The sequence below is a fragment of the Pelodiscus sinensis genome, chromosome 1 (genome assembly GCF_049634645.1).
Source record: "Pelodiscus sinensis isolate JC-2024 chromosome 1, ASM4963464v1, whole genome shotgun sequence".
Lineage (NCBI taxonomy): Eukaryota > Metazoa > Chordata > Testudines > Trionychidae > Pelodiscus > Pelodiscus sinensis.
This window is the reverse complement of record NC_134711.1, coordinates 9,723,264-9,735,958: the sequence shown is the minus strand read 5'-3', so window position 1 is coordinate 9,735,958 and position 12,695 is coordinate 9,723,264. Positions and strand designations below refer to the sequence as shown.

Below are 12,695 nucleotides of genomic sequence, written 5' to 3'. Positions count from 1 at the left end.
AATGTTCCAGTGAGAGAAGGAATGGATTTTTTGAATCTGGCAATATTCTTTTGAATACTCCTTTTTATTTTGTAAATGCTTTTTTCCATTGCCATTTATAAATGAAAATACTTTGTAACTGTAAAAGCATTTTTTAAATAATGTTTTTTATTCCATCAGGGAATTCCGAAATGATTTCTTAGAACTGCTCAGGAGACGATTTGGTAAATATTTCAGTTATTTTTTTAATGACCCTTTATCGTTTATTAACAAGCATTCATCAGTAATGATCCTGTATTTAACAGTAATATATTTTTGTTTTAGGAACTAAAAGAGTCCACAATAACATTGTGTACAACGAATATATCAGCCATCGAGAACACATCCACATGAATGCCACTCAGTGGGAAACCCTAACTGACTTTACTAAATGGTTAGGGAGAGAAGGTAATTTTATTTCCCATATGAAATGCTTATTGTGTGACTGCATTATCAGTAGCTAATCAATAAAATCTGCTGATTAGTCCAAAATACTGAACATCCATGAAAAAGGATGCATATACATTCATTGTACTCATATCTGTGCCACACAAGATATGAATGTAATACAGTTCAAATCTTATGCTAATCTCTGAGCCTTTTCCTGCTTCATCTTCACTGTGCCCACTAATCCTCATCCACTGGAACTACTATTAAACTCTGATCAACTTTCAACAGCTGCCATTTAAAACAACAAGCTTTTGGAGAAATATTCCCCCTAAATATAGAATTGCTCCACAAATCAAGATGGCTTGAGGTCCTGGGTAGTGAATATTAATTCCTGAGTCACTCATGAGTGACGTGGCCAATTGCAAAATCATTCTAATAAAATTGCAAGTGTGAGTAATCAGAACTCATTCTAGTAAAATGCATGCTATAGCATACCATTCTATATGTGTATTTATATATTTATGCATTTTATTTTTGTCCTTGTTAAAATATGGGAATGGAAATGCTTTTTCATTACACAAAGGAAGCTCATATGCTTATCTTCACTGCCCTATTTCAAAATAAATCTGATCACCTGAAGGAAAAACTTATGCTTTAAGATAATTTAAAAGCAGCTATTCAAGCATAGTACGTGGAGTAATTAACTATAACATACAATCCATACATTAATACACTAAATACAGTCTATGATACATGGCTTGACATTTACATAGTCCATAAACATAATTTCTTAAGTATAAGTATTTTTCTAGAGTTTGGTTTTGATCGTAACTATGAAACAATGTGTTTGTTTTTTAAGGCTTCTGCAAAGTGGATGAGACTCCTAAAGGCTGGTATATCCAGTATATTGATCGGGATCCAGAAACGATCCGTAGACAGCAAGAACAAGAGAAGAAGAAGAAACAGGACCTTGATGATGAAGAAAAAACTGCTAAATTCATTGAAGAGCAAGTTAGAAGAGGCTTGGAAGGGAAAGAACAGGTGAGAAGATACCAAACTTTAGGCTCAAAATCAGTCTTAAGTATTTAATTTAAGTTAACCCTAATAGGACTGCTCTGTCAGAATCTACCAATGGAATTCCATCTGCAGTTTCTTAAGTAAGATAAAAATGATCAGCCTTCACAGTTCAGGTTATAGATTGATCACCAACTGGGGTTAGGGAGAAATTTCCCTCACATACCTGTTATTGGATTGCTAACATACATCATGGGTTGTTTTGCTTTTTTATTTTTTATTTCTGGTCACCTCAACCATGAGGTGTAGGCCAGACATATGATGCCATTCTATCTGAAGCATTGGTCTTTTCTGGTACGACAGTCCTCCTGGGTATTTCTAACTTGTATTTAATTGCAACATTCACTTAATGTTGTCTACTAAATTCATCTATCTTTATTAAATTTCATTTGAACAGCCTCATTTGCTAATGGAGCTGGTGAACTTACCTTGCAATTTTGTAACTCTTTGATGGCATGAATCATTTGGTTAAAGGTGGACATGTGTTCAAATGCTTTGTAGAATTGGAGCCTGACATTCTAGTCAGTTGGGAAAACTGTGGTTCCAAGTTGCTTTCAGATAGGTCTTGCCATATGCTGATGCCTCCCCCATGCCAAATTGAGTGGCATGATTACTTTCAGTGTCTTCCATAAAACACTCCTGTTAATTCACGCTAGAATTATTTACCTTTTTTGCAAGTACATCACATTGTGGATTCATATTCTGTTTGTGATCCACTATTACTGCTAGATCGTCTTCGGCAGTACAGGTTGAACCTCTGTAATCAGCAACATCCGTCGTCTGGGAGAACCACAGATGTTCCAGGACCAGGAAGGTCCGGGTGGAGGGCTAGTAGTTGGGCTTCTCGAAGCTGGGCAGCTAGGCACAACCCAGCAGGGCCAGGAGTGGAGCGGGGCTGCCTGACGGGGCTAGGAGCCCAGCATGCCGCAGTGGGACAAGGAGCTAGCATACTGCAGTAGGGCAAGGAGCCCGGTGTGCTGCAGTGGGGCTGCCCAGAGGGACCAGGAGACTGGTGCACAGGGAGCTGAGCTGCAGCTGGTCTGTCTGGCATAACAGGGAAGGAGGTGGGGGACTGGTAGGATAATGAGGCTGGTGGCAAGCGGGAGTTAGCCAGAAGGCCAGTGGCTGGTCCAGGGCTGGGGGGAGCCAGATATGACCTCCTCTGGTTCAGCAAAATCCCTCATAGGGAATGATCAGATCACAAGGGTGCCCGGACTAGGGAGGTCCAGCCTGTACTACCATTTAGCCAGGTATGCTGCATTTTGTAGTTGTACATTTGAATTTTCCTTGTCAAGTGTAGTACTTTGCAGCTGTCTTTGATGAATTTCATAGTCCTGACTTCAGACCAATTCACTGATTAGCCATGGCCATTTTGAATTCTAATCCTGCCCTCCAATGTGCATGCAACCCCTTCCAGCTTGGTGTCAACTGTAAATTTTATAAGCATGTGCTACACTCCGTTATCCCAGTCATTCATGAAACTATGGAATAGCACCAGACTAGGGACACAAGTGACTAGTCGACTACCTGATAAGCTTACGTTTATTGGGTAGTCGAGTCACCACTCGACTTTTTGCTTCACCCCCCGGCCCTTGCTGCCTCTGTATCAGAGGCACCAAAGGGAGGGGAGCAGGAGCCGGTTCCCCCCCAGCACCCTCACTCCCCCAGCACTGTCTCTGGGGAAACGGCACAAGTGGGGACTGAATCATTCCCTGCTTGCACAGGGTCCTGACTGCTATGCCTCACTCTTGTACATTTCAAAGAAAGAGGTTTCTCAACCTTTTTTTTTTTTTTTTTAATAAAGTGCCCTCTTTTTTCAAAAAACAAATTGTAAGCACCCCCAGTATCTACAGTTTTCAGACACACACTTTTTGTTTCTACCATTGCAACACCTTTATTTAAACAACTTAATTGTAGCTGGGTGGGCGGTGAAATTTGTAGATGTAAAAAGTACAAAAATAATACAACGCTGTAAAACTTAAAACAAAAATTCAGTTTTCTCCAAATTTCAGTTATTGACATACCCCCCCCCAGACTTCTCTCGAGTACCCGTAAGGGTACTCCTACCACTGGTTTAAAAACACTGAACTAGATGACTTATTGAGGTCTTTTTTGTCCCTGCATTGCTATGATTCTGTGAATTGCAGTGCCTCAAAATAGGGAAGAATTTCATTTCTATATTATTTAGAAAGGCCGAACCTGTATAGTTGTGTTGGTGCAGGAAGAAATAGGGCTGTTATAAAGCAACTTTTCTGTCCTATTAGAGTAAGTCTATTTCGAATGACATCTGTAAATAGAATGTTAATTGGAGAATTCTGCACAGGTGTCTACAAGATGTCTTGCAGTCCAGATTCTCATAACTGATCAGGCCAGAATGCCATAGCAATAGTAACCTTTCAGTGGTTGTAAAAATCGAGCTAATTAAACCCCAGCTGTGATATCACAAGTCAGTTGTTAATGCAGCCCTTGAAATGTGTTTTATTTTTTCTTTGGCAGGAAAGACCTATCTATACTGAACTAAATAGAGAAAGTGAAGAAGAGAAAGGTAACTGGACTTTTACGGTTTATGTTTAGAATGTATGTAGGATATTTGTTATCTGGATTAAAACAGGGAGATGGGCACTGAGGCTTAGCATTGGTAAAGTGCTTAAAGATCGTGGATGAAAAGCAAAGTGGTGGTGGTGGTATATTGTACAAAGCAGTTTATTTGAAAGGGTGAGCCAAAACATGTGACTAGTCAATCTTTCTACTTTTGTGATGCTTCTATTATTTACAATTCTTCACTGTAACACTCTATTTTTATCATTTAAAGTAACATCTTTTATTTATTTATTTGTAGTTGCATTTAATTTAAACAAAGGAGCAAGTACTTCAGTAGCAGCACCATCTAAAACAAGGTAAGGAAAAGACACCCAGGCATCCCATTCTGTTTGTGTCAATCTTATTTGTGCATTGTGGGAGCAACCAAAACACTAATTGTTGCTCACATGTACAGCAAGACCGTTCTTGCCCTAAAGAGTGTGCAGTCTGTTGCCCAGTACAGCTGTGTTATGCAGAAGGTTAGACGAGATTATCTAATGATCCCTTCTGGCCTTAAGCTCCATGAATCTGTGGGCCTAGTGGGTAGGGATGTGAAAGAGTAATCATTTACATGGTTAACCCATATAACGTGCATGATTACACACAGTTGCTTCTCCCCCTCATGCTACCGCCTCTGTATCAGGCAGCTGCACACTGGCTCTCCCTCTCGCCCCCTGTCGTGTAACAGTGTAATCACTGAAATTTTCAGTAGTTACATTATTACATAATTAAATGCATTTTAGCATCCCTACTGGTGTGTGGATGTGTGTGAAGCCCCACAGAAATCAGTGAGGTTCCATGCATCAATCTGCTAGGAGCCAGTTGCAGGGTCAACTCCTATGAAGACAAGCACCATAAGAAAAGTTGGATAAAGAAATAAAATATACAGTCAAAAATATTTAGATGAGCATTAGATATCCTACCCACATTTCTATTTATCCACCACCAGTTGGCTAATTTCATTTTGTGAACTCATGTTTGACTATTGTGGCTAATTGCCTGCAGTGAGTTTTCCTTGTCAGCATTCAGAGGGTGACTCCAAATAAATCTTTTTAAACTATTCATTGAGTTTCATCATAATTGTGTAATCACAAGCAGTGCAAGACAAAGGGATCACTAATATGAGCAATGATGTTAAGAAATGAAAGCCGTTGTGAAGACATTTGGCTAGCTGTAAACTATCCTTTCTCATAGGATACTATTGTAATTAAACATGTTACAGGTAAAATGAAAGCTTTTAGATAAGACCTCTAACATGAGATGTGCTAGACAGAAAATTAGACAAACTGGTTCAGTATAGTAACAAGGATTTTAAGCTTTTAGGCATACAGTAACTCCTTACTTAGGGTACATCTACACAGTTGTGCATAGCTCGAAATAAGCCATGCAATTTGAGCTATACAAATTGCATAGCTGATTTTGAAATAGAGCGCTATTCCAGTGTCTGTCTTATTCCTCATCCAACAAGGTTTACAGGACGCAAGAATAAGCCGCCTGTTATTCCAAAATTATTTTGAAATTACAGGCGTGCTGTAAGATACACACAGTGTTATTTCAGGATAACAGTTGTTATCCTGAAATAGTGCCACTGTGTAGATGTACCCTTAATGTCATCCCGGTTAATGTTGTTTCAAAGTTATCTGTTAAAACAAATGCTCACTTAAAGTTGTGTGGTGCTCCCTTATAAAATCACTTGGACTCTTGCTTTGTCCACTACTTGCAGGATTTTTTTGAAAAGCAGCTTGTCTTCAGGGATCTTGGAACCCGAATGGGCCAGCAGCCCTCCATCAGCTCCTCCTAACTTCCCTGTTAAGTACTGTATGTGGTTGGGCAGCTGCAGTTCTTCTGTCCTTCCCCTCACTGCCATGTTGCTCTTTGCCCTTTGCCTTGGAGCTGCTCCCGGGATTCCCCTGCTTGCTGTGGAGGAGGGGGGTGTTGATATCAGGATATCTCACTTCTCTTCCCTTCTCTCCCCTCCCACCACGCCCAATCAAGCCACCATTGCTGTATTCCCATCTCCACAAAGCAGGTCTATTGTGTTTCCTCCATCCTGCCTCTGTCCATGCTGCCTTGCAGAGTGAGGCTGCATTAACCTGTTAACCCTTGAGAGTTATCTGAGTGCTTGTTCATCGTTTAGAAGCAAGATATTCCCTGAGAAATATTACACCCTCTGACTCCGCAACGTCAATCCCGCTTCACAATTATTATTGCTGTGTACAGTATTAAATGCTATTTAAAATTGTTTAAAACTTATACTGTATGTGTATATACTGTCATGCACATTTTTTCCCCTGGAAACTAACCTCTTCCTCCCCTATTTGTATTAATTCCTATGGAGAAATTGGATTTGCTTAACATTTTTGCTTAAAATAGCATTTTTCAGGAACATATCTACAATGTTAAGTGAGGAGTTACTGTGTTATTAATCACACCTAAAGAGGTACGCTCCCAGGTAGTGTTCATGGTGATTACAGGGTTTAAAATACAAACTTCCCTGACTAGAACTATAAGCAAGAAATGCTGTTCTGAGTGTTCTCTGGCTATTACGTGCAATTAGTCTGACTAGACCTCTGTTGAATTAGTGTGTCAAGTGACTTAAATTTCTCAAGCAGAGTCAGAGATGCTCCCTGGCTCAAGACTTCTGTAACATTAATGCAGAAGTAAAACACTCATGGAGTCTATCTAGATTATGATAACCTGCACTGCTTTATTTTAAATTATTTTTAGTACTTGTATAGCACTTTACATCTAGGAAGCATTGTTTGAACATGAGAGAGTAAATATTGTTACCAAAGCAAACAAACTCACTGACTTCCTGCAAAATCAGGAATGTTCTTTCATAAAATCAGTCAAAGAAAATGAAAAATTTCAGGTTCAAAATAAACATGAACAAATCTATATTCAGGTATAGGATTTTGACTGCTCTGTTCATGGTCTATAAACGCAGCAGCTTCCTATAGAAAAACCAGTATATATGGCCCAATTCAATCTGAAAGGTTATGTTTAACGTACAGGCTTTTGTCCACCTAATGAACCTCTGCTCACAGATGCATTTCCCTGTAATATGTGCTGGAAGAAACATTTTTGTATTAAAATGGTTGAAGCAACCATCAAAGTCTTGGACCAATAGGCTGGTTTGACCATAAGATTGTTTTTGCTTCTAGAAGTGCCTGAAATCCAAACAGAAAAGTAAGACAAAAATCCTGCCCCAGAGTTTACAATGAAGTGCCTTGATTCGGCAAACTTATCTGCTTCTGTGTCCGTACAGCTTCTCAGTGAAATCTGGTGCAGGATCCATGTAGATTATGTGACGGGGTTGAAGGCCAATCAGCTATACTTCTCTGCATAGCCTGTTCACCAGGGATGTCTCAGTAAAAGTGTCCGTTTAAGACTAGGAATGGAAACAATGTTGTGCTATAATCTAAACCCTCTTCCAGCAGTGCGCTTGGACCGAATGCACTGAAGATGGTGGGAGGAGCAGGGTCAGTTAAACGGAAAGAATCTGCTCACAGCTCCGGTCAATCAAAAGAGAAGAAGAAGAAATCGGCACTGGATGAGATTATGGAGGTACAGTGAGAATTTTACCTAGAGATCTATGCCTTTGTAATCCAAGGTAATACAGCTGCCCTCTAGTTAGGGCTAGGGACATAAAATCCTGGTTAATCAGTTAACCAGTTAAACCTTAGTTCTAACTGATTAAGAGGGATCTCTGTCCCTTGCTGTCATGTGTACTTGATGCTGCTGGTTAACTGTTCATATGCCTAATTGGGGCTACCTGTGAAAGGACTTCAAACTCCAGGATGGGTGGAATTTAGCAGCTCACCTCTTACATGATCCTATTACTCCACATAATACGAAAGCCTGCAATTCTACACGTGCCCTGTTTAATTCTGGGTGCAGGTCCAGGGGTCTGGATTTTTCAGGTGCCCTAGCTTATTACATCTTTTACAAGAGAAGTATTTTTATTCTAGACAAAACTTTTTAAAAGTCTAAAGCAAGCTGCCTTTCATCTTCATGAAAAAGTCCCATTCAGTTGGCTCTCATAAGTCTAAATATTAAGTTGGGTGAACTTAAATGTTTGGTATTAAATGAGGCTATTAATATAATAAGCATTTCAGAAACATGGTGGAATGATGATAATCAATGGGGCACATACACATTTTGTATCCTTTTATTAAGAAGTGACAGAATAGATCATGCAGGTGGGGGAATGGCACTATTTAGGAAAGAAAGCATAGAGTCAAATATAGTACAAATCGGAAATGAACCAAACTACCGTATATTCCGGCGTACAAGACGACCTCTGATGTTAAAAACCATCCCCCAAAAATCGGGGGTCGTCTTGTACGCCGGGTATACATCCCAGGCGCGCCTGGGATGCCCCACCGCCAGAGCCCCTCCGCGGCTTTCAAAGCCTCGGGGGAAGCCGGCGGGGGGGCATCCCAGGCGCGCCTGGGCTGCTCCCCCGCCGGAGCCCCTCCGCGGCTTTCAAAGCCTCGGGGGAAGCCGGCGGGGGGGCATCCCAGGCGCGCCTGGGCTGCTCCCCCGCCGGAGCCCCTCCGCGGCTTTGAAAGCCTCGGGGGAAGCCGGCGGAGGGGCATCCCAGGCGCGCCTGGGCTGCTCCCCCGCCGGAGCCCCTCCGCGGCTTTCAAAGCCTCGGGGGAAGCCGGCGGGGGGGGCATCCCAGGCGCGCCTGGGCTGCTCCCCCGCCGGAGCCCCTCCGCGGCTTCCCCCGAGGCTTTCAAAGCCGCGGAGGGGCTCCGGCGGGGGAGCAGCCCAGGCGCGCCTGGGATGCCCCCCCCGCCGGCTTCCCCCGAGGCTTTGAAAGCCGCGGAGGGGCTCCGGCGGGGGAGCAGCCCAGGCGCGCCTGGGATGCCCCCCCGCCGGCTTCTCCCGAGGCTTTCAAAGCTGCTGCGGCTTTGCTCCCGGTGCCTCTGGTCTGCTGGGGACCATCTCCAGCAGACCAGGGACACCGGGAGCAAAGGAGGCGGAGGGGCGCTGGGGTATAAGATGAAACCCTATCTTTTAATTAAAAAGATAGGGGGTCGTCTTATACGCCCAGTCGCCCTATACGCCGGAAAATACGGTATACCATAGACTCTCTCAGGATAGAAACTCCATACTGGAATAATAAGAATATAGCATCCTGGCCAGGATGGTGAGGGTGACTGTGAAATTCTCAGGGAGATGTGAGAGGCTATAAAAATAGAAAACCCAATAATAATAGGGGATTTCAACTATCCCCATATTGACTAGACATATGTCACCTTATGATGGGGCTCAGAGATAAAATTATTGACATCCTAAATGACTGCTAGTCATGGAGCAACTAGTCCTAGAACTCATAAGAAGAGGGAATTCTTGATTTAGTCATAAGTGAAGTGGTCTGGTCCAAGAGATGAATATATCTGAATCCTTGATAACAGCAATTATAATTATATTTAATATCTGGGGAAGCCCACCACAGGAGCATTTACCATCAGAAAGTGGAACTTCATAAAAATGAGGAAACTAATTAAATGGAAAATAAAAAGTACAATCCCAAAAATGAAATGTCTGCAAGCTGCATAAAAACTTTAAAAAAGTCACTGTAATAGAGGCTCACATTAAATATATAGCCCAAATTAAAAACCGAGAGAACCAGAAGTAGTTAGAGGCAAAAAGGCATTCTTTAAAAATTGGAAGTTAAATCCTACAGAGGAAAATAGGAAGTGTATAAACTCTGGCAAGTCGATTGTTATAATTAGGAAGGCCAGAAAAGAATTTGAAGAGCAACTAGCCAAAGACTCAAAAACGAACAGCAAAAATGTAGGTATATCAGATGTAGGAAGTTTGCCAAACAATCATTGGGGCTGTTGGATGATCAAGGTGCTAAAGTAGCACTTAAAATCAGAACATTGTAGAGAACTAAATATATTATTTGCATCTGTCTTCATTGCTGAGGAAGGATGTGAGGAAGATTCCAACACCTGAGCCATTCTTTTTAGGGGAGAAATCTGAGGAGTTGTCCTAGATTGAGGTGTTCTTAGAGGAGGTTTTAGAAAAAGATATATTAAACAGTAATAAGTTATCAGGGCAAGATGGTTTTTACCCAAGAGTTGTAAAGAAACTCAAATGTGAAATTGCAGAACTACTTAGTGTGGTATGTAACTTATCACTTAACTTCAGTACCAGATGATGGGAAGATGGCTAATATGATGTAACATTTTTTTAAAAGTTCCAGAGGTGATCCTAGCAATTACAAGCCAATAAGCCACAATTCAGTGTAAAGCATATTGACTGACACTATAGTAAAGAACTGAATTATCAGACATCCAGCTGAATATAATTTGTTGGAGATGAGTAAACAGGGCTTTTATGTAAGGAAATCATGCCTCACCAATCTAATAGAGGGTGTCAGCAAATGTGTACAAAGGTAATACAGTGGATATGGTGTGCTTAGACTTTCAGAAAGCTTTTGTCAAGGTCATTCCCCAAAGGCTCTTAAGCAAAGTAAACTGTAATGGAATCAGAGGAGAAGTCCTCTCATGGATCAGTAACTGGTGAAAAGACAGGAAATGGGGTAGAAATAAATGGTTAATTTTCAGAATGGAGAGGGGTAAATAGTGGTGTCTCCCAAAGCTCTGTACTGACACAAGTACTATTCTACATTCTCATGAATGATCTGGGAAAAAGGGTAAAGAATAAAGTGGCAAAATTTGCAGATGATAAAAACTACTCAAGATAGCTAAGTCCAAAGCAGATTGCAGGAGTTACAAAGGGACCTCACAAAAATGAGTGATTGGACAACAAAATGGCAGATGAGATTCAATGTTGATAGATGCAAAGTAATGCCCATTGGAAAACATAATCCCCACTATGCATATAAAATGATGAGATCTAAATTAGCTGTTACCAGTCAAGAAAAAGATCTTGGAGTCATTGTGGGTAGTTCTCTGAAAAAACACCCACTCAATGTGCAGTGGCAGTCAAAAAAAGCTCACAGTGTTAGTAACCATAACAAAAGAGATAACAAGATACAAAATATCATAATGCTGCTATATAAATCCTTGGTACACTCACATCTTGAATACTGCTTGCAGATCTGGTTGCCCCATCTCAAAAAAACCAAAACCAAAAACACGTGAACCTCTTTAATCTGCCAACCTTGGGAAATAGGCTATGCTGAATTATGGAATTTTCCGGACCATGGGTGCTCATGTATACTTTTGGTTTTGAAGTAAAAAATAGAAACATTTTGCAAAGTACTAAACTTTTATTTCAGATGTTACATAGTTAGCAATATATATGGGGTCTGGGAGGGAGAGAGGGTGCAGAAGCACACTTGTGGGTAGCGGGGGTGGAGGCTGTGACAGAGAATGTGTGAGGGCAATGAGGATGTGAGGTCTGGGTGTAACCACTTCCAGGCACCACCTATGGGAGTAGTGAGGGAAAAGCTTCTGAAGAAAGATTGTGCGGAGCTGCCATTCCCCCGCTAGGGGGAGCTGTAGTGCATAGAGCTGCTTCCTCCTCTCCTTGCCAGGGTCCAAACCACAATGGTTCCTGGATCAGACACATCTAAATTATAGAGGCTCAAGTGTATTAGAACTGGAAAACGGACAGAGAAGGGCAACAAAAATGATTAGGGGCATGGAGCAGTTTACATATGAGGAGAGATTAGGAAGACTGGGATTTTTGAGGTTGGAAAGGAAATGATTAAGGATATGATAGAGGTCTGTGTAAACGTGACTGTTCTGGAGAAAGTGAATAAGGAAATATTATTTACTCCTTCATGTAACACAAGAACTGGGGGGGGGGGGGGGGGGGTCACCCAATCAAATTAATAGGCAGCTGGTTTAAAACAAATACAACTCAGTTAGCCTATGAAACTCATTGCCAGGGGTTGCTGTGAAGGCTAAAACTATAAAGAGTTTCAGAAAAGAGCTGGGTAAGTTCTTGGAGGGTAGATCCATTGAAGAGTATTAGCCAGGATGGTCGGGGATGCACCCCCATGACCTGAGTGTCTGTAGACTGTTTGCCAGAAGATGGGAGTGAATAACAAGGGAGGGATCACTTGCTGGTGAACTCTTTTGTTCATTCCCTCTGAACCACTTGGCATTGACACTGTTGGAAGTAGGGATGTGAACAGGTAATGCTTTCTGGGTAATGGTTAATTGCTACTTAGTAGCAGCCCCACGGGCAGAGGGATGCTCCAGTCTCGCCAGGCTGCTAGCTTCCAGCCCATGTGGGCTGGATGCAGCTGGGCTAAAGCAGCCCCTGCCCGCAGTGTGGGGGCCATTCCAGCCCATCTGGGAGGTGTGGGGATGTTGCTCCAGCCCACTGAGCTGGAGCAGCCCACCAGCCCCCGTTTAATTAACCAGTTACATTTAATATTTAACTGGTTAACTAATTAAACAGGATTTTACATCCCTAGTTGGAAGACAGGACACTAGACTAGATGGACCATTGGTCTGACTCTGTATGGTTATTCTAATGTGTATTTCTGGGCTTCTTCGCATCTATCCTGCAAACACCTGCACTATTTCATTTAGGTTTGATAGCTAACTGCTTAGAACTTGTTCAGGTTTTGTGGGGGTAGACACCTTGCAATAATATGAAATGACCCCCACAAAATAAAAGACTTTCTTTTTCTT

The 12,695-nt window shown here is 41.8% G+C and overlaps 1 protein-coding gene across 2 annotated transcripts in view; it reads left to right on the top strand.

Moving 5' to 3' along the window:
- The window catches only part of KIN (Kin17 DNA and RNA binding protein), a 28,445-nt gene that overhangs the window by 6,524 nt on the left and 9,226 nt on the right, over nt 1-12,695 (top strand). The window contains exons 3-8 of one of the 2 annotated variants that reach the window (XM_075925995.1): nt 160-203; nt 304-426; nt 1,268-1,449; nt 3,979-4,027; nt 4,322-4,379; nt 7,503-7,629. In XM_075925995.1, coding sequence (XP_075782110.1) covers nt 160-203; nt 304-426; nt 1,268-1,449; nt 3,979-4,027; nt 4,322-4,379; nt 7,503-7,629 — 583 coding nt within the window. Of the gene's footprint in view, nt 1-159; nt 204-303; nt 427-1,267; nt 1,450-3,978; nt 4,028-4,321; nt 4,380-7,499; nt 7,630-12,695 lie in introns of both variants that reach the window. The other variant, XM_075925994.1, reaches the window with a different exon arrangement.